Raw genomic sequence first — 18,529 nt, 5'->3', positions numbered from 1 at the left:
AAGGGCACAGCTGGAATGATGTATAGGCTGCTTTGGGGATTGAAGATGATGAGTCTGCAGAGGTGGACTGGGGTCAAGTGTTGAGGGAGCGGGACCTGGTTAATAGGTTGGGGGAATCTAGCAGAAAGGGACCATACGGTTCATCTACTATAGTCGTAAAGCTTTCTCTTGGTTGTAAAACCCACTCTGCCCACAAAGTCTTATTTGAGAGCTTAATACATAAATAAGTGAAAGCAGGGTGCTCTGTCTGAGGAGAGAGTAGGAGACCTGAGGCTGGTCTGCCCGGGATCTCCCGCATCCCACGCCTCCCCAGAGCTTTTGACTATCCTCTGTGGACCCACAGGCTGTACTGAGCACAGGGTGGGGAGGGGTATCAGCTGCTCATCTGGGTGGTGTTCTTACTTGATAGAGGATGCAGCCGAACCCCAGACCTGAAGCTGCATATTCACGTAATGACAGAGCAGGGGCTAGAATGGAAGTCTCCTGATACCCAGTTCTAGGAGCTTTCCAATTCATTCATTCATTTATCTGAAACATTTATAAGGTGCCATCTTGATGCATCTGTGGTCGATTTTAGGGACTTAAAGGTAAATAGGAAGAATACAGTTCCTTTTCTGTGGGTCTTATAGTCTAGTGGCGAGGACAGACCAGAAAAGCAACAATTATAAGAAAACAAGAAAGGAGATATTAGTTGCAGGGAGTGGGGGAAAATGCGTGGGCTGCTTTAAAGAACTGCAACCCTGAGTTCTGAAGTGAGGTGTTCAGACAGCCAGAAGGACTATCCATAGAGAAAAGGAGGTATGAGAAGGAGTGGAGAAGGAGTGGAGGTATGAGAAGTGTCAGGAGGTATGAGAAGGAGTGGAGAGGAGCGTCCAAGAAAACAATTGGCCAACTCTGCAGTTTCATTCAGGCTTCTGGGATCAGTCCCAGCCTGTGTGTTGCTCAGAGGAGCCTGCCTGGGGTGACTGGCCACAGGTCACAGGTAACAGGCCTGATTGGTTATTTTGAACATGGTGTATCGGTCAGCGATTCCTTGTCCATGAAGTCAGTTCCTCCTGAGTGCTAATTATCCTCTGTCTCCTAGACTCAGGAAGGAATCAGCTGTTGGATGACACCAGTGCAACTCACCACTTAGACCCAAACATGTCTTTAAGGAAGTCCTCACCAAAGACAGCATTTTGCTGAGATCGTTGTTACCCATTTCCTTCTCATTTTCTTAGTCTTCTTAAAATATCTCTGTTCCATTAATAAATTCACAGCAGGGCTATACATGTTGTATATACTGATATGGTTGCTAGTACTGCTAGTAGGTTGGGAGTGGGGTATAAGGAGAAATCACAGGACCCTAGAGAGAAACAGAGTGTGAATTCTCTTGGAAACATTTGTGTTCTTTGCAGCACTGAATTCCAGATGGTGGTAATGAAGTATCCCCATCATCACTGTCCCCCTTGAGAAGCACGTTGCTGGATTCTGAGAAACATCTATTCAGCCCCCTGCGACCCTGCACCAATGTCCTCTTCCCAATGCTCTTGATTAGCCAAGAAAATTGTGGGTTTCTTTTTCAGGGAGTAATCCATCAGGCTCTCTCTCCCTCCCACTTCGACTGTCTCTTCTACGTGAGTAACCTTGGTCACTCCATCACCTGTCAGTGAAGCCCAGGCAATTTTTACAAATGCATCTGGAAGAAAAGCAGTCTGTCTGGGAGCGCCATAATTTTTCTGCCAAAGTGGGTCCCAGGTGGACAGTAAGAGCTTGTGTTTAGGGAATGGGTGGCATCTTCAATCAGGGGGTGTGTGACACTATTACTTACTGAACCTGACAGGCCTCCAATTAAAGTTGGGTAGGAAGCAGAGAACTGGAAAGTTCCCCAACCTGCTGTACCAATATATCAACATATAAACAGGAAGGAAAGAAGCTGTCCTCATAGTCAGAGGAGTGACCCCCAAAATAGGTCAAGGGAGTTTATTAATTTACTTATGAAATAAGACCAGCCTATCTGTTTACTCTCTTGTCTACATCTCCCCTTTGAAAATATTTTAGAGGTTATTGGAAGGTACAGTTTTCATAACGTGATGAATTCCAGTATTATATTGTCTGGTCATGCTATTGTTAATGTCATCATTAGTGTACATTAATTTTATTGCTTTATCAATGATAATGAAGATGGTAATAATAATAATAAAGATCATATGGTTGCTTTCAACTGAAAAATTCACAGGGTTAGCTGTTCCTAAGTCCATCTTCTGGCCCAGATTGGTCCCTCTTCATTGCTGAGGTGGCAGGTGGGCTAGAACTGCCCTTTTTTCTGCTCATAACATTTTTATGTAGGTGACCTTGGGTTAACATCAAAGAGAGCCTAGCAGGGGAAAAGATGTTACAAAAGGGAAAGACACATGTGTTGGGGCATCTACCCATGGTAGGCCCATTGTACATGGTTCCTCATCTGATGCTCAGGTAAGCTGCGAGGGAATGTTGGGGCCTCCATCAGCAGCCCCTCTTTGCTTTAGGAGAAGCCGTGAGGTGTCATAGAAGACATGAAGCCTCTGGAGAGAGACCCAGAGAGTGCTTATAACAATTAAATGAGATAATGCACACAGATCACTTTGCCCAGTGCATCGCACACAGTAAGTGCTTGATAAATGGCAACTAGAATTATTACTAACTGTGGCTTTGAGCAAGTCACCCAATTCACTGACCCTTAGTTTCTCAATCTGGAAACTGGCAATGGCGATGCCTACTGTGCAGGTTGTCATGGGCAGGCACTCCTCCAGCGGGAGCTATGGCTGTTACTACAGTTGAGGAAAAGGGTATCAGAGAGCTTTACTTAGCAGTAGCTTCTGGAGTGTCTGTGCAGAAGCCTTTGCCTCGTAGATGGGATAAAAGAGATGAGAAACAAGTATTGTTGGCTGATGGTTTTAGAGACTCAGCATTGGCAGTGAAGTCATCTAGAATCTAGACCAAGCCCTATGTGTGCTTGATTCACTTCTAAATCAAAACCTGGAAAAATTTCTTTTTAGGTTCTTAATCTTTAATCTAGAATCATCTGTTCTTTTCCACACATCCTGTTAGAAATTGTGAGGGTGAAGAGAAAGTTCCCATTTTCTTGTTCAACCTTTCTTTATGAGACCTGCTGCCCCTCGTCCAGATGACTCTGATGACTGAGCCTAAAAGGCTTTGTGCAGAAAGGCAAGGAGGGCAGGCACTGAAGTGACAGCCAGTCAAACATTTTCCAGCTCATCTCTCCAGGAGTAGGCAGTGCCCCCGTTTCTGAAGCAGAGGAAAGTCGTGCTGACAGAGATGACAGTCCTAAGAAGCTTCTGTGAGGGGACCAGGCCATCACCCCCTTGCCCTGAGAATTTAGTGGGCAGGACTAAAAGAGAATGCTAAGAGAACACACCTGAGCCCTTGTGTGGCCTCCTCAGCCCATTTGACAATCACGTGGGACCAGGTTCCCCTGGGACAGGCTGCGTTCTTGGCAGGTGCCCAGGAGGGTGAGACCCAGAGAATCTCTCATGGACCTGGATCTGCTCTCAGTGGAGGACCTTCCCAGAGACATGAGAAACCCCTCCTAAAAGGGGTGCCATCTTGACTTTTTTCCAAAATGGGCCAACATGCAGAGAGGGAGGACCAGAGACTCAGGATTCAGGACGTTGTTAGAGAGAATCTTCTGGGTGTGGGGATTTGGTTACAGCTCCTAATTCTTTCTATTGTAGTTCTCCTCCCTCCAGGGATACAAACACGTTTGGGATACAAACACGTACCACTTTCACCTCCCTCCCTCTCCTTCGCCCTTTCTACCCTCCAGCCCACAAACTCTAGAAGAATTTGGCCTTCTGTAGGGCATAAGTATGAAGTTTGTATTTTAAGGAGTGAGTGTTGCTGCCTACTGGTCCATGAGGATGGAAGGATGAAGTGCATGGTAAACAGTACTGGGGCACAGCTGACCAGGATCTGGGGTAACTGTTTTTCCTAGATTCTCACCTAGATGGTCCTAATGGATTGCTTCCAACTGGACAGCCCCTACCAAATACAATAGCGATGGTGGGATTTTAGCTGACTTTTCTACAAGACAATTCCAGTGAATGGAACAGTGAATCCCTTGGATATGTTGGTGGCTTCTTGACAGAGGCATGCCCTCCAAGGAAAACACTGAGTGCTCTTGACCTGATTTATTGTGTCGAGTGCTCTCATAATTAAAACATGCTTAGAAGTGTTTGCAAAGGAGCAGGCATTTGTATCTATGTTTTATACATAAGAGAAATTCATTGCATTGTTTATTTTCTTTAAAAAGCCTCAGAAGGGCTTCCCTGGTGGCGCAGTGATTGAGAGTCCGCCTGCCGATGCAGGGGACGCGGGTTCGTGCCCCGGTCCGGGAAGATCCCACATGCCGCGGAGCGGCTGGGCCCGTGAGCCATGGCCACTGAGCCTGTGCGTCCGGAGCCTGTGCTCCGCAACGGGAGAGGCCACAACAGTGAGAGGCCCGCGTACCTCAAAAAAAAAAAAAAAAAAAGCCTCAGAAATTATCAACTGGGGTATTTGTAAATAAAGTCTCAAGATAAATAACCAAGGACTATTATTGAATTTATTACAGAATAGGAAATTCCTGAAGAGTTGATAGGATATAAAGATATATTTATGTGTGCCTGTGTATACATACATATTTATGTAAATGTATACATATATTTATATGTGTTCAACTACTTTGCAAGGGACTTGGAGGGCCAGGTCTATGTAAACGGCCAGTGGTGAAGCAGAGTATGAAATGTTTGTGAGGCATGCTAGCAAATCATTGCTTTTCACACACATACAGCTACCCATGGACACTCAATAAGGCACAGGAACAGATGAATGCATTTCTTGGGTTGTTAAATCAGAGTTTCACTTTACTGCTTGCTGTTCTCTCTTCTCCATGCCAGCTCTACCCTTTGTATTACGGTGTTTGTCTATGCTGTACCCCAGAGATTGGCAGCTCCAGTCCACAGGCTGTCAACCGGAAAGGCCGTTTATCAGCGTCCCTGCAGCTTGGGATGCCAGTGCTTACACCTTCTTCAGTTCCATGTGTAAGAATATATTCTTCCTTCAGTTTCACTCCTCCTCCTCTGCCTACATTTTTCTTTCTCCATTATTGCTTTTGATTTCTCCATCTCCATCTGATTGTAGCCATTTAACCAAGTTCTGCCCTTTGTTCTTTTCTCTTCATACCCCCTTTGCTTTGGTGATCTCACCCCCTTGCCAGGGCTGGTGGAATTTGCCAGGGTAGGGGCAGTGGGCCTCCCTGATTGACTCGGCTGGCCGTGGGCCCTTAGCACCAGCCTCTGTGGCCTGGCAGTGTGAAGAGGGGCACCGGGTGGGGCAGGGTGTTCAGAGCTGATGGCTGGCACACGCAGAGCTCCTGAGCTGCTGTGGCCAGCCAGTTAGACTCTGTACATAGTCTGCCTTTCCCCAGAGCCCCAAGGGCAGGCGCTGGTGCTAGGAATAACTCCTCTGTGAGTTTCCATGAGCGCTCCTGTCTCAGGTGGTTATGCTTGCTTGTTGTGCCTGACTCACCTCTAGCCCCTGTTTTAGTGCACAGAATGGAGGCTGCTTAAATATCACTTGTTCAGAGAGAGAGAGAGTACTTTGCACTGGTACCCTGTTTAATTTCCATGGAGCACTTACCACAATTTGTCATTCTCTTATGTACTTATTTACTTGTTTTTTGAGGCACAGCTTTTCTTTATGTTTTGCAGCACAGATTGTTTGAAGGGGACTGTCCTTGTAGAGATGAGAGTTCCTCTTGGGCAAATGCCTTCAGAAACAAAAGTATGCTTTTTGCCCAAGATTTATCTGGAGAAAGGGTGAGTAGGAGGTGGGTCTGAGTCTTTTACTAGGTGTGCGCTGAGGGGTTTCAGAATCTGAACCTGCTCATTTGCACTAAGAATGAACCTAGCCTTGTTAGGTTGGAGCTCTGGCCAGCCGTAGTGGTAGTAAGGATAAAAATAAGAGCAAACATTACTAAACATTTACTGTGTGCACCAGCTCTACTGAGCACTTTACATACTCGATCTTAATCTCACAAGATAGAAATGATGCTGAGGCCATCATTATTCCATTTACAGAGAATGAGTCCAGGATCTAGACAGGTTCTTAGGACTTCCCAATATTTTCCACTTGACAGAATACACCTAGAAAATGACGTTTGTACGGATGTGGGAAGGAGGTCATGTGTAAAGGGACGAGGCCGTTCACAGGTAGCGGTGAGTAGCCTTGGGCCTCTCCCACCTCCTGCTGCCCTGAGGGCTGAGGGAGCAATACCTTGGCACACCTATAATTTTTGGCAACCTGCTTGGGAAGCTCTAGGTTAAGTACATTTTTCAAGTTGCACAAGTAGTGAATGGCCGAGCAGGGCTTGAAGTGAGGTAGATCAGCTCTGGGGCTAATTGCTCTGATGCTACCTGGTTCTCCTCTGCTACGTGGTGTTGGGATGTGTGTGGGGGGAGTTGAGGCATTGGACCTTTCTTGACAAATCTTTCTGCTCCCTAAGTTCTCTTTTTCACCCTAACTCATACAGGCAATCGAATCTGAACTCTTCATTGTGCATAGGAGGAAATTGAGGTCGAGAGACGTGAATGACTTGCTCCAGGGTCCTGAGCTGCTGAGGGACAGAGCTGGAACTAGATCCCAGGTGTCCTGACTTCTGACCCAGGCCCTTTGTCTCTTGTAGCTCTCATGACTATTTCACGTGTGCCTGTCTTGTTTCTTTGCATCGATCGATGCCAAGCCCTTTGTCTCGGAGTTCTTGCCTGTCTTCTGCGGCACCCTGCCATGCTGAGCCCAGAGCCGGCGGCCAGTCCCTCTGACAGCCGTGCTGGGGGCTCTCGGTATGCACTGTCCACCCCAGCAAGTGCTGGAGAAGATGCAAAAGAAGCCCAGTTTCTCCTGGGTTTGCTGGAGGAAACTTATTTTCACAATCAGCAATTTGAGAAACTTGCATATTTCTATTAAACTGTGCTCACCTTTTCTGAACTGGTAACTGACATCCTTCCTACAGGGCTGTCAATCCAGCCCCACATAGAAGAGCTACATGCACTTCACGACACCCTTCTCACTGCTGACAGGTGACAGAAAGCCGCTGAGCTTAGAAGTCATTTTCATGACCTGGGTTACAGAAGTTTTGAGCTAGAAAAGTGCTTCCCTAATCAATGGAATAGAATGAGCTACAGGCTCTTTTGAAACCCTAATAGGAATGAGGGTTTCCTTGATTCATTCGATTCTCTGTGGCGAGTTTTTTAATTTTTTGAGGGGGTGCGTCTGCATGGAGCAACATGGTGGTAACAGTCTCTGGAGCAGGCAGAATCGAATTTAGACTTGCCTTTTGCCGCTGACTGCTTCGTTGCCCCGGACAAGTCACCCATCCCCCGCAAGCCTCAGTTTTGTCATCTGCAAAATGCATCTGACAATGGTACTTATTTTGTAGGATTTGTTGAGAGGATTGTGCAACTGGTGTTCAGCTAGTGCCAGGCATGTTATCAGTGCTCAGTGGCTTAGCTATTATGATTGGGCATACTACAGGAAAGCTACTATCACCTACCAGGGAGGCTGAGAGGATTAAGTGAGGTAGTATATGCATGGTGCTCAGGGCACAGAATTTGCCTGATGATAATAAAAACAATAGTAATAATAATAGTAATGACTAACATTTACTGAGTGTTTACTAACTTCTGTCTTAGAGACTTTACAAACATCAGGGGCAGCTGCTATCATTATTAAGATTTCAACCTACAGCTGTGTATCTGGACAGTCTTTTGGAGAACTAGTCTTCAAGAAGCTTGAAGATGGCCCTGAATTTGTTCATCTTTGCATTTCCTCTCTACCCTCTCACCGACTTTGCATTTCTGCCTCTCCTACCCACCCAGTGTGGTTAAGAGCAGTTCTCAGATATGTTTGGGGGAACAAATAAATGGAAGTTTGTGGAATGAATGAGTGATCTTAGGTCATTGAAAATAGGTTGCAGAAGGGCCAACCCTTCCGGTGGTCACCTCTCAGGTCTGGCTTCAATTTGGGGAGGGGGAAATGGTCTGTTCTGAAAAACAAAACAAAGAAACTCACCAGACTATCTAAATAAATCCTAAATATTTAGCGATCTTCCTCGGCATGAAAATCCAACCTGAGATGAACACTGGAACAAGGGGACTCTGCTTAAACTTTGAGAAGGTCTGTGGAACAAGCCTAGGGAGGCGGTTGGGAGCCTCGTCTGTGGGAAAGAACTCTGTTCCCCTTAGCACCTCTCCAGGGATTCAGTTACCAGGGTTCACCTAATGATGGTTGAGAAGATGCTAAAGAGCAAGTGAGGATGGCAGGAAATACAAATGATCAACCCTAGTGCTGAACCATAAACTTAGAGTGCCGAGAAACATACTACTCGGTGTGATGGTCCTTTATTGCCTTTTAGACCGTTTCATCCATTGCAATTTATTAATCCCCATCTAATGAGAAAGAGTGTTTTGCCTTAAAGATATCAGAGGCAGCTTGCTGAAATGGAGGACCGTGCGTTTTGGAGTCCTGCAATCTTAGATTTGAGTTCTGGCTCTGCCAGTAAATATCTGCCTGCTTCTCAGGAAGTTACTTTAACCTCTGACCCCCTGGCTTCTCAGCTGGGGGCAGAACTAAAATCACCTCTCCCTGCACTGGCTTGGTGGGGATGGAGAGGAGGTGCTCTGCGAGAGCACCGTATGCAGTGTTCTGAACACAAAGATTAGTTTACTGTACCTCGTGGTGTCCTGTGGTGGGGCTCTTTACTAGAGTTTTCTGTTTCTGCCTTCACTTTCTTTCACCAGGATGGTATTGTAAATCCATTGTTCAAATGACATTATCTCAAAAACGTTCTCATTTATTATGTGCCTTTTCTGAGCTAGAAAGAGCATTTATCCTTCTCCCTCACCCTCCCTCATCCAGCCATGCCCCAAATCTTCTTCTCCATCCCAGGCTTCCTGTCAGCTCCGCTTCAGGGCCTAGAGCCCCGTAGTCTCTTGCCTGTTCTGTACAATATGCACACAGCCAGATTCCTACCTCTGTTCTCTCCCCGCTGTGTTACTAAAATACAGATCTGGTCACGCCACTGAACTTCTCAATGACTACAGAATGATCTCTAACCTTCCTGCCCTGGCCCCCAAATCCCTCCTTCTAGACCTCACTTTGTTTAAATGAATGATCCTGGTGGGCCATTTTGGTTAGGGGATGATAGTCTTTGGAGAATGGCCAGGATGAACTTGGAGGGCGATAGAAAGATATGTAGACTGCTCTGGATAAGATACGAATAAGAGTTTTAGGGCTTGGGCTTTCCTGGTGGCGCAGTGGTTGAGAGTCCGCCTGCCGATGCAGGGGACATGGGTTCGTGCCCCGGTCCGGGAAGATCCCACATGCCGCGGAGCGGCTGGGCCCGTGAGCCATGGCCGCTGAGCCTGCGCGTCCGGAGCCTGTGCTCCACAACAGGAGAGGCCACAACAGTGAGAGGCCCGCGTACCGAAAAAAAAAAAAAGAGTTTCAGGGCTTGACAGTGAGCAGGTGAGGGAGTAGAGGTCAGTTTGAAGGAGGAAGGCTGCCCATCAATGGGGCTGGAGGCTGAAGTCAAGAAGAACAGAGGGTTTGTGGACATTCTCTAAAGCCAGGGAGAATTGGAGTAGCCTATATTCCATCGTAAGCTTGCTGTCTGCTGGGATGGACTGCATTATTTCTCCTATCTCTGGCCCAAACTTTCCATAAAGTTCACTGCACATACAGCTTTACCTTGCTGTTACTTGGAGGACAGGAGGGACTGGGGTATCATCTAGTTGGATGATGAAGCGAAGAAAAGGGAAGAAGCCAATGAAACATGGAGTGGAGACAGAGACTCTATGGAAGCAGAGATTCAGAGCTGGAGGAAGTAAGCTTCACAACTCTCTAGGTTTACTGAGGGAGACTAGATTTTCTGATTGTACATTACTGGGAATCAGAACAAATTTTACTTAAATGTTTCAGAACAACTTGACCTCAGCAAACTGGAGGGCTTAGGGGTTATGCATCCATTATAGATGTGGCAGTGACAGCTAGTTTTCCTTTTCATTACCACCAGTAGAACCCCTAAAATACTTGGGTTGGCAATGTACCCAGTCAGAAGACTACATTTCTCAATCTCACTTGCTGTATCTTAAGTGTTCAGGTTTTAAGCAATACAAATGGAAGTTATAGGAAAGGATTTATGAGAAAGCTTCTTTAAAAAGGGACAGAAATGTGGGAAATGACCTGCCTCAACTTCCTGTTTCCTTCCTGCCTTCCAAAACTCAGACGAATTGACTGGAGCTTCAGCAGCCATCGTGGATCTTGCAGTCACCTTGAGGATGGAAGCCAAGTATCCAGATGGTAGAGCAGAAAGATCAAGGGGCCTGATTACCCATGACTGCAGAGCCACAGTAGCAGCCTCCCTCTAGACTTCTTTTATACAAGAGGGAAGTGAAATTATCTTTCATTTTTAGTTTTCTGCTGTATCAACTGAACCTAGTCTGCTAACACAGTAGCAGAATAGCAGAGTGATTCATGAGAGGGCTCTGGAGTCAGACTGCTTTCACTCTATTCCTTGCTCTGTCACCTCTTAAACAAGAGCCTTAAACCAATTACCAAAGGTTTCAGAAGCCTCCTTTTTCTCATCTGCAATATGAGGAAAATAACACGACTTACACATGGGGTTGTTGTGAAGATTGAGTAAAATAATGTATAAAGCAATTAGAGCTCTTTAGGTACACAGTAAGTGCTCAATAAATGGTAGCTGCTACTATCATTATTATTATCATTACTAGTATTGCCATAATTACTTATCAGGTTTAGCATTCATCTCCATTAATGGAGATGATGGGTCCTTTAGGGTAGAGACAATTTCTTATTTATTTTTGGTATTGCTCCAGGATTGGCATGTGGTAGGTACCCAATACAGCTTTCCCAAACCATATCTTATTAGATTTTTGCTACTATTTCTCATGAGCAGATGATAAAAATTACTGGTATTGTGTACCGGGCAGGGGACTGATACTATGCATGCTTACTGTCATTTAATCCTTACCAAAACCACCTGAGAAATGGGCTGAAAGGGTAGTTGTAGACAGTGCAAGAGCTTAGGAGTCATTCAGACCTACACTCTGTTTGAGGTTCAATTTTATTAATATTAAAAGAACTGGAAATAAGTTTTATTTCTCCACGCACGTTCCATTCATAGGAGCCTCTTGGGGCAGATTACTTTTAATGGCCAGGTGTCGCTGACACAGAGGTTTTGCATTGTGTTTCATCCCAAGCCAGTGAACTAGAGAACCTCTATAAACTACCCTCCTTCCATCCCTCATCTTGCAACAAAGCTGTCAGTGGGAACCAGGAAGAAAAACTATTTCCCCTATCTGGTTTATACAGTCTGGTATATATAAAAGGGTTTTAAGGTTTGGCATGGGCACGGGGTCTGGTTGTGGGCTGCTGAGCTATTCAAGAGTAGATAAGACCTTTTGGACAAGGGTAAAGGTTACAGCACAAGCTGCTTCCTCTGATAAATTTCCCTCCACCTGTGATAGGGCTGTGGGCAGTTATGGTGTTGGGGCAGGAACAGTAGGAGGAGCCTGGGAAGTTTTTTTCTTTTTTTAATTTTATTTATTTTTGCTGCGTTGGGTCTTTGTTGCTGCACGCAGACTTTTCTCTAGTTGTGGCGAGCGGGGGCTCCTCTTCGTTGCCGTGCGCGGGCTTCTCATTGTGGTGGCTCCTCTTGTTGTGGAGCACGGGCTCTAGGTGCGTGGGCTTCAGCAGTTGTGGCGCACGGGCTCTAGAGCACAGAGCTCAGTTTTTGTGGTGCATGGGGCTTAGTTGATACGCGGCATGTGGGATCTTTCCGGACCAGGGATTGAACCCATGTTCCCTGCATTGGTAGGCAGATTTTTAATCATTGTGCCACCAGGGAAGTCCCTGGGAAGTTTTTGTAACTTTGGGTCTTGTCAAATTATAGAGAAAGTGGCTCTCTCTCTTAGATTTGTTTCATGTTATAAGCTGGTTTGCTCATCTCATGGGAGGTGATGCCACAAGGGCAAAAGTCTCTTAAGAATCTGCTGGCCAAATAGTTCCTATCTTAACATACATTTCCTCTTCTTGTAGGTCATGGCTATTCCAGAGGTAGCTCCTGGTTCCTATAGTGGAGTAGTTCTTAACCCTGGCTGCACATTAGAATTCCCTGGGGAATTTTTTTTAAATGCCAGTTCCTGGGCTCTACCCCAGTCCAACTGAATTAGAATCTCTAGGGTGTAGAGCCTGAGCATCGGTATTTTTAAAAAGAAATAAACAGAAATTAAAAGAAAATTTTAAAATGAGTCACAAACTGACAGAAAATATTTGCAAAACCATATATCTAATAAAGAACTTGTATCCAAAATATATAAAGAAGTCTTAAAAGTTAATAAGAAAATGAAGACTCCAATTAAATAATGAGAAAAATATTTGAACACTTTACCAAAGAATATATTTGCATGGCAAATAAATACATAAAAAGATGCTCAAAATATTCATAATTAGGGAAATGCAAATTGCAACCATATTGAAATATCACTATACACCTTCTAAAATGGCAAACAAACAAATAAAACAGCCACAAAAAAACACACCTGACAATTCTTAGTGCTGGCAAAGAACAGAGCAACTGGAACTCTCATGTATAGCTGGTGAGAATCAAAAATAAGATAGCCACTTTGGGAAAATGTCTGGCAGTTTATTATAAAGTTAAACATATACTTGCCACAAACCCCAGCAATTCCACTCCTAGGTATTTACTCAAGAGAAATAACAACTTGTGTTCACACAAAAACCTGTACACAGATATTTATAATGGCTTAATTCATAATGGTCCCAGACTGGATCAACCCCGTTGTCCTTCAACTAGTAAACTAATAAACTGTGGGGGGCTTCCCTGGTGGCACAGTGGTTAAGAATCCACCTGCCAATGCAGGGGACATGGGTTCGATCCCTGGTCTGGGAAGATCCCACATGCAGCGGAGCAACTAAGCCTGTGCGCCGCAACTACTGAGCCTGCGCTCTAGAGCCCGCCAGCCACAACTACTGAGCCCACGTGCCACAACTAATGAAGCCCGCATGCCTAGAGCCCTTGCTCTGCAACAAGAGAAGCCACCGCAATGAGAAGCCCGCGCACTGCAACGAAGAGTAGCTGCCGCTCACCGCAACTAGAAAAAGCCTGTGCGCAGCAACGAAGACCCAACAGAGCCAAAAAATAAAAAATAAAATAAATTGAAAAGAAAAAAACAAACAAACTGTGGAATATCCATAAGGTGGGATACTACTCAGAAATAAAGTGTAACGTCTCACTGATAACACACAACACGAATGAATCTTAGATGCATCATACTAAGTGAAAGAAACTAAACTCAAAAGGTTACATACTGAATGAGTCCATTTATATAACATTTTGGAAAAGGCGAAAGTATGGAGACAGAAAACGTCTGTGGTTGCCAGGGGTTGGGGGTGGCAGGAGGGGAAAATCACAAAGAGGTAACATGAAGGAATTATTTGGGGGGTGATGGAACTCTTCTGTATCTTGATTGTAGTGGAGGTTACACAATTGTATGTATTGGTCAAAACTCATAGAATTGTATATTTAAAAGGGTCAACTTTACTGTATGTACTTATAACTCAGTAAAGCTGAGCCTCCCTCCCCCAGTCCATTATTCAGAAGCAAATTCCCCAAGTAATTTAAATTCATAGTCAGGGTTGAGAGATATTGCTGGCGTAATAAATTCAAATCTAGTTTCTGTTATTTAAACTTCAGTTTCCTCATATGTAAAACTGGAGATAATAAAACCTACTTTGAAGAGATATTATGAATTTTAAATGTGATGATGTATGGCAAACTCCTAATATAGGGTTTGGCACAAAATAATAATAACCACTTAATAGGTGCTACGTGCCAGGTGTTGTATGGGCATTTTACAGATACCTCATTTAGTCTTTACAACAGCTCTATGAAGTAGGTATTATTGTCACCATCTTCAGGGTGGAGAAACTGAGGCTCAGAGAAGTTATGGAACTTGCTCAGAGTCTCACAGCTGATCAGTGGCTGAGCCAGGTTCCAAGTCTAAACTTATTGTTACTGATTACTTTACCTCTCTGAAATCTTAATTTCAAGCATCCTACCCTTCAACTTCACTTCTGTCTTCTAGTTCACTTTCTCGGTGTTTTTACTTCAGTGATTTCCTGACCTCACTGAGAACACCAGTCGTCATCTATCCTACCACTTCTCATAAGTCACCGCTACCTTCATGTTCTCACTTCCCTTCTCACCCAACCTAAGTTGTGTGGTCCCGCAGTATTTCCTCTTCCTTTTCTAGTATTCCCAGCCCCATTGCTTTGTTCCCCCTCTCTCTCTGCCTGGGAAAAGCTAAATCTAGTCAATCCCAACTTATTCTTTATTCTACTCTTGCAACCAAGCAGCAGTTATTGCTGGAGATAGATGCAGATATGGAGAAGCAGTGGGAAGTTGGGTCCAGAGAGAAGCTCTACGGAGATGACGGTGTGGGAGTGGAAAGAAGAGGGTGGAGGGAGACTTTCCTTGGTTTAATGGCAAAGGATCATAGAGTGAGAGGCCTGGTTGAAGAAAACTGATATAAAAATGCTAACCTTGGCACAGTTACTTTGGTCCTGTCCCTGGCTGGGGGCTCTAGGAGGCTTCTGGCTGGCCTCAGCTGGGAGATGTCAGTTACAAAGTGTAGAGAAGTGTTATGGACGAGGCCATGTGCAGAGAGGGGCATCCCTACTAGGACAGAAGCAGGGCTTTCTACTGGTGCCTGGTGCCGTGGTGAAGGCACCAATTACTGGCCAGTACCAGAGCCTTCGGTGGAGCTGGTTCACTGATGTGCTGGTAAATGTTTAACAACTCACTCTCTGCAAACAAACAAACAAACTCTGATTGGTAGCATTTGCAAATTTCTGTGGTGTAAATACTCCCTCCATAGCCCCAGTCTAGGTTACACAGCGCCCATGAGCATGATGTCACGGGGACAGGCTACCGGAATGTGACTGGGCTTTGTTCTAATTTCTGAATGTAATGAAGCACCTTGAAGGATAAGAAGGAAGGATTCACTTGTGGGAATTGTCATGGTTTGGGGGACTGGGCCTTAATAGGATGGGATCTAGAGGAGGCTGTGCAGTCTGCACTGACCAGGCAGGACTCTGAACCGTCTGCCCTACGCCCTCTGTAGGTCTCCCTGGTTACATGCCTGCTTTTTGTCTTACCCCTGCTCTTCTGTTCTATGTGCTAACATTTTTAGATTTATAAATTTATGGTGAGTAAGAATCTGGCACCTTCCCCCAAATAATTTCCTTGCCAAACAAGTTTGAAAATGATTGCAATCAGGTTAATATTAATAGAATTTCAAGCATCCACAGAATTTATTCATGTGAATAATTTATTTTCATCTATAAGGAAAAAATCCTCTGTTCTGCAGGAATCTCAAATATTAGGATATTCATGCATATTAGAGAATGACTTCAGGAAAAGATAGTGGTAAGACCAACAAGGATATAAGCCATGACAGGAGATAAATAAAATCGGTTCTGGAAATATTTTACTCATCACATTAAAACGATGTCAGATATAAACCAGTGCACTTTCTGATGGCGTATCCCTAGTCTGTGCATCCCACATGGATGAAGACTGTTTAGTCTGGATGTATGATACTAATGTAGAACACTTCTTGTGATGGTGTGCATTAGTACACAGAACTCCCAGTGTAAGTTAGCATCTTTACTTCTCCAGAAGCATTTGAAGAGGCCACAACATTCACTGCCAAGGCATGAGTTGACCCACGTGATCTGCCAATCCCAAACCCAGCAAAGCCTCATGCTTTTGCAGTATAACCATCAAGAAGCAGGAAGTTTCCTTTTCTTTCTTTTTCAAGGTGTCCATTGACCCGTCCCCAGCATCTGGGAAGATACTGTGGATTCCAACTCAAGAGAAGAGGAGGAAAGAGGAAAAGGAAATAGAGCTATTTCACAAATTATCAACATGTAAGTCCTGGTACTTCATTAAATAAAACAAACAAATGAGTTTTATGATTCTTTCTCAAGGAGAGAGAAGGAGCTAGCTGAGCTACCTCTGCAGAATATCAGTCTGTGGAAGTGCTATGGCAGATGGTGCTTTGTGATTCTCACGATGGCTTTATTTCCTAACTTGGTTTCCTCCTGCTTGGAGATCACAGTGCCAGTCTGAGGCTCATAAAATCCCAATCACATCAGATTTACTGACTTGTCATTTTGCTACTCTGCCTATCCAGTATTTATTATTTATATCCTGGCTATATCCACCCACCACGAAAGAACTGACCTATCTTCTCCTGAAAGGGAGTCAGAATAAAAATAGAGCCATTACGACATGACAGGGAATGAGAAGTTGGGCAATGGCTAGGCACCAGAATATTTATTTGGATCGAAAAACCAAAGAAAAAGGAAGCTGCTACATGAGCCAAAACCTAGCACTGGACTCCCTGATAGTCAAGGCAAAAAGGGAGCCTGATGACCACTTTGCTCATCTCACCACTAAATACTCTAGGCGGGTGGGACGAACAGTAACAGGCCTGCGGGCACGCTCTCCACAGGCCTGCGCCCGCACAAGATGCTTACCTGACAATATGGATGCAACGGCTGCAATGATGAAGGACACAATGACGCCAGGTCCTGCCATTTCCTTGGCCACCAGGCCAGACACCACGTACATCCCAGTGCCCACGCAGCTGCCAACTCCGAGCGAGATGAGGTCCACGGTGGTGAGCACCTGGGCTAGCTTGGTGCCATGTGCTGTGGTGGCCCCAGTTCCCTCCAGCATGGACTCCACCGGTTTGGTGCGCAGGATCCTGGAGTGCATGGCGTACCAGGCAGCCCCCCACTGCACTCGCCGGGGGTCCAGGGAGGTGAGGAAGCCACTCATCCTGAGCGAGATGGGTTGTGGTGAAGGTCAACTGATGGCAGAGGGCTGCAGAAGCCTTAGTGGATGCTTCTGGAACTCATCTAGTGACCAGGGATCTCCCTTTTAGGAGAGGTCGAGAGGGCCCCAGGGCAGCCTTCTCCTGGGAATGAATGTCTGCAGGAAAAACACAAGAAAAAGGAAGATGAGACCAGGTGGGAAACAAACCATGGCTTGAAGGCATGGATGGAGGTCCGTGTACTGAACTGGTAGAACTGATCTAACCTGTGTATTTGTAATGCAGGAGGCTTGCATTTTCCCCTTTGTCTTGCCTCCAGTCCTAAAAGACAGTCCATAGTTTGCACTGTGTGGCATAGTCGTTATGAAGAGGGTGGTCTGAGTCAGGGCTCTGCTGCTTACGGTTCTGGGAACTTGGGAACGTTACTTCATGTCTCTGTGCTTCAGTTTCTACTGCATAGTGGGGATAATCAAGCCTCCTGCCTTGTGTCAATGTGAGAATTAAATTAGTGTTTGTCTAAAAAGAGCTTAAGACAATGCCTGGCCTGTGGAAAACGCTCTTCTGTCAAACTCTAAGTGCTTCTTACCTGGCTCTGCCAAGACTTGGTCTGTGATTCTTGGGCATAATCTCTGGGGACACAAATCCTCATTTTTTATATAAGGATGTAAAATTAGATCTACAACTCTCAAGAGGGGCAGTGCCACCCCACGGGATTGTCTTCAAACTTTGTTCTCAAATGAAATGAAAATGTTTTGAGAAATTTTTTGCTCTCAGAGGTTGGGGTAGGGGGAGTGTTCATGGCATTTGGTTGGTGGGCCCCAGAGATGTTAAACATGTGGGATGGTGTCATACCATTTTCAGATATCGGACATTTTTTTTAAAATTAATTTATTTTATTTTTGGCTGCGTTGGGCCTTCGTTGCTGTGCACAGGCTTTTCTCTGGTTGCGGTGAGCGGGGGCTACTCTTCGTTGCAGTGCATGGGCTTCTCATTGAAGTGGCTTCTCTTGTTGCGGAGCACGGGCTCTAGGCATGCAGGCTTCAGTAGTTGTGGCGCACAGGCTTAGTTGCTCCACGGCATGTGGGATCTTCCCGGGCCAGGGATCGAACCCGTGTCCCCTGCATTGGCAGGCAGATTGTTAACCACTGTGCCACCAGGGAAGCCCCGGACATTCTTGTAGGTGAAAATTCTGGTTATGATGATCTGAACCTAAAACCTAACTCTGTTTTACATATAAGCACATGAGATTATTTTGGATGGTTTCAATAGACAAGTACCTTGACTTTTCCAGGAAGGCAATTACAGAATAAATTGAAGGAAGATTGTAAATTCTTTAGTTTTGAACTTAAGTGGAGTTCATCACTGTTTTAGAAAACCAAGACAGGCTTTCAGTGCAACCCATGGTGCTGCATCACGCATTCAGCACACCTGTAACAGACTGCCATTTGAAACTGGCACGTTTACAGTACTTTTTCATATAGTGCAAGCATCTCATGATGACAGCTGTACTTGCCTGAGTGTTTAAATACTGAAATATGTTATATATAGGCAGGTTACCCATGAAT

The 18,529-nt window shown here is 45.1% G+C and overlaps 1 protein-coding gene across 1 annotated transcript in view; it reads right to left on the bottom strand.

Moving 5' to 3' along the window:
- The window catches only part of SLC7A14 (solute carrier family 7 member 14), a gene marked incomplete at both ends in the record, with an annotated part of 68,676 nt that extends 51,707 nt beyond the window's left edge, over positions 1-16,969 (bottom strand). The window contains one exon of the mRNA XM_079704435.1: positions 16,666-16,969. Within this exon, the coding sequence (XP_079560561.1) occupies positions 16,666-16,969 (304 nt within the window). The remainder of the gene's footprint in view (positions 1-16,665) is intronic.
- Between the last annotated feature and the right edge of the window lie 1,560 nt (positions 16,970-18,529).

The sequence above is a fragment of the Hyperoodon ampullatus genome (assembly GCF_949752795.1).
Source record: "Hyperoodon ampullatus genome assembly, chromosome: 5".
Classification (NCBI taxonomy): Eukaryota; Metazoa; Chordata; class Mammalia; order Artiodactyla; family Ziphiidae; genus Hyperoodon; species Hyperoodon ampullatus.
The sequence above is the reverse complement of the archived record's forward strand: the minus strand, read 5'-3'. Positions and strand labels throughout refer to the sequence as shown.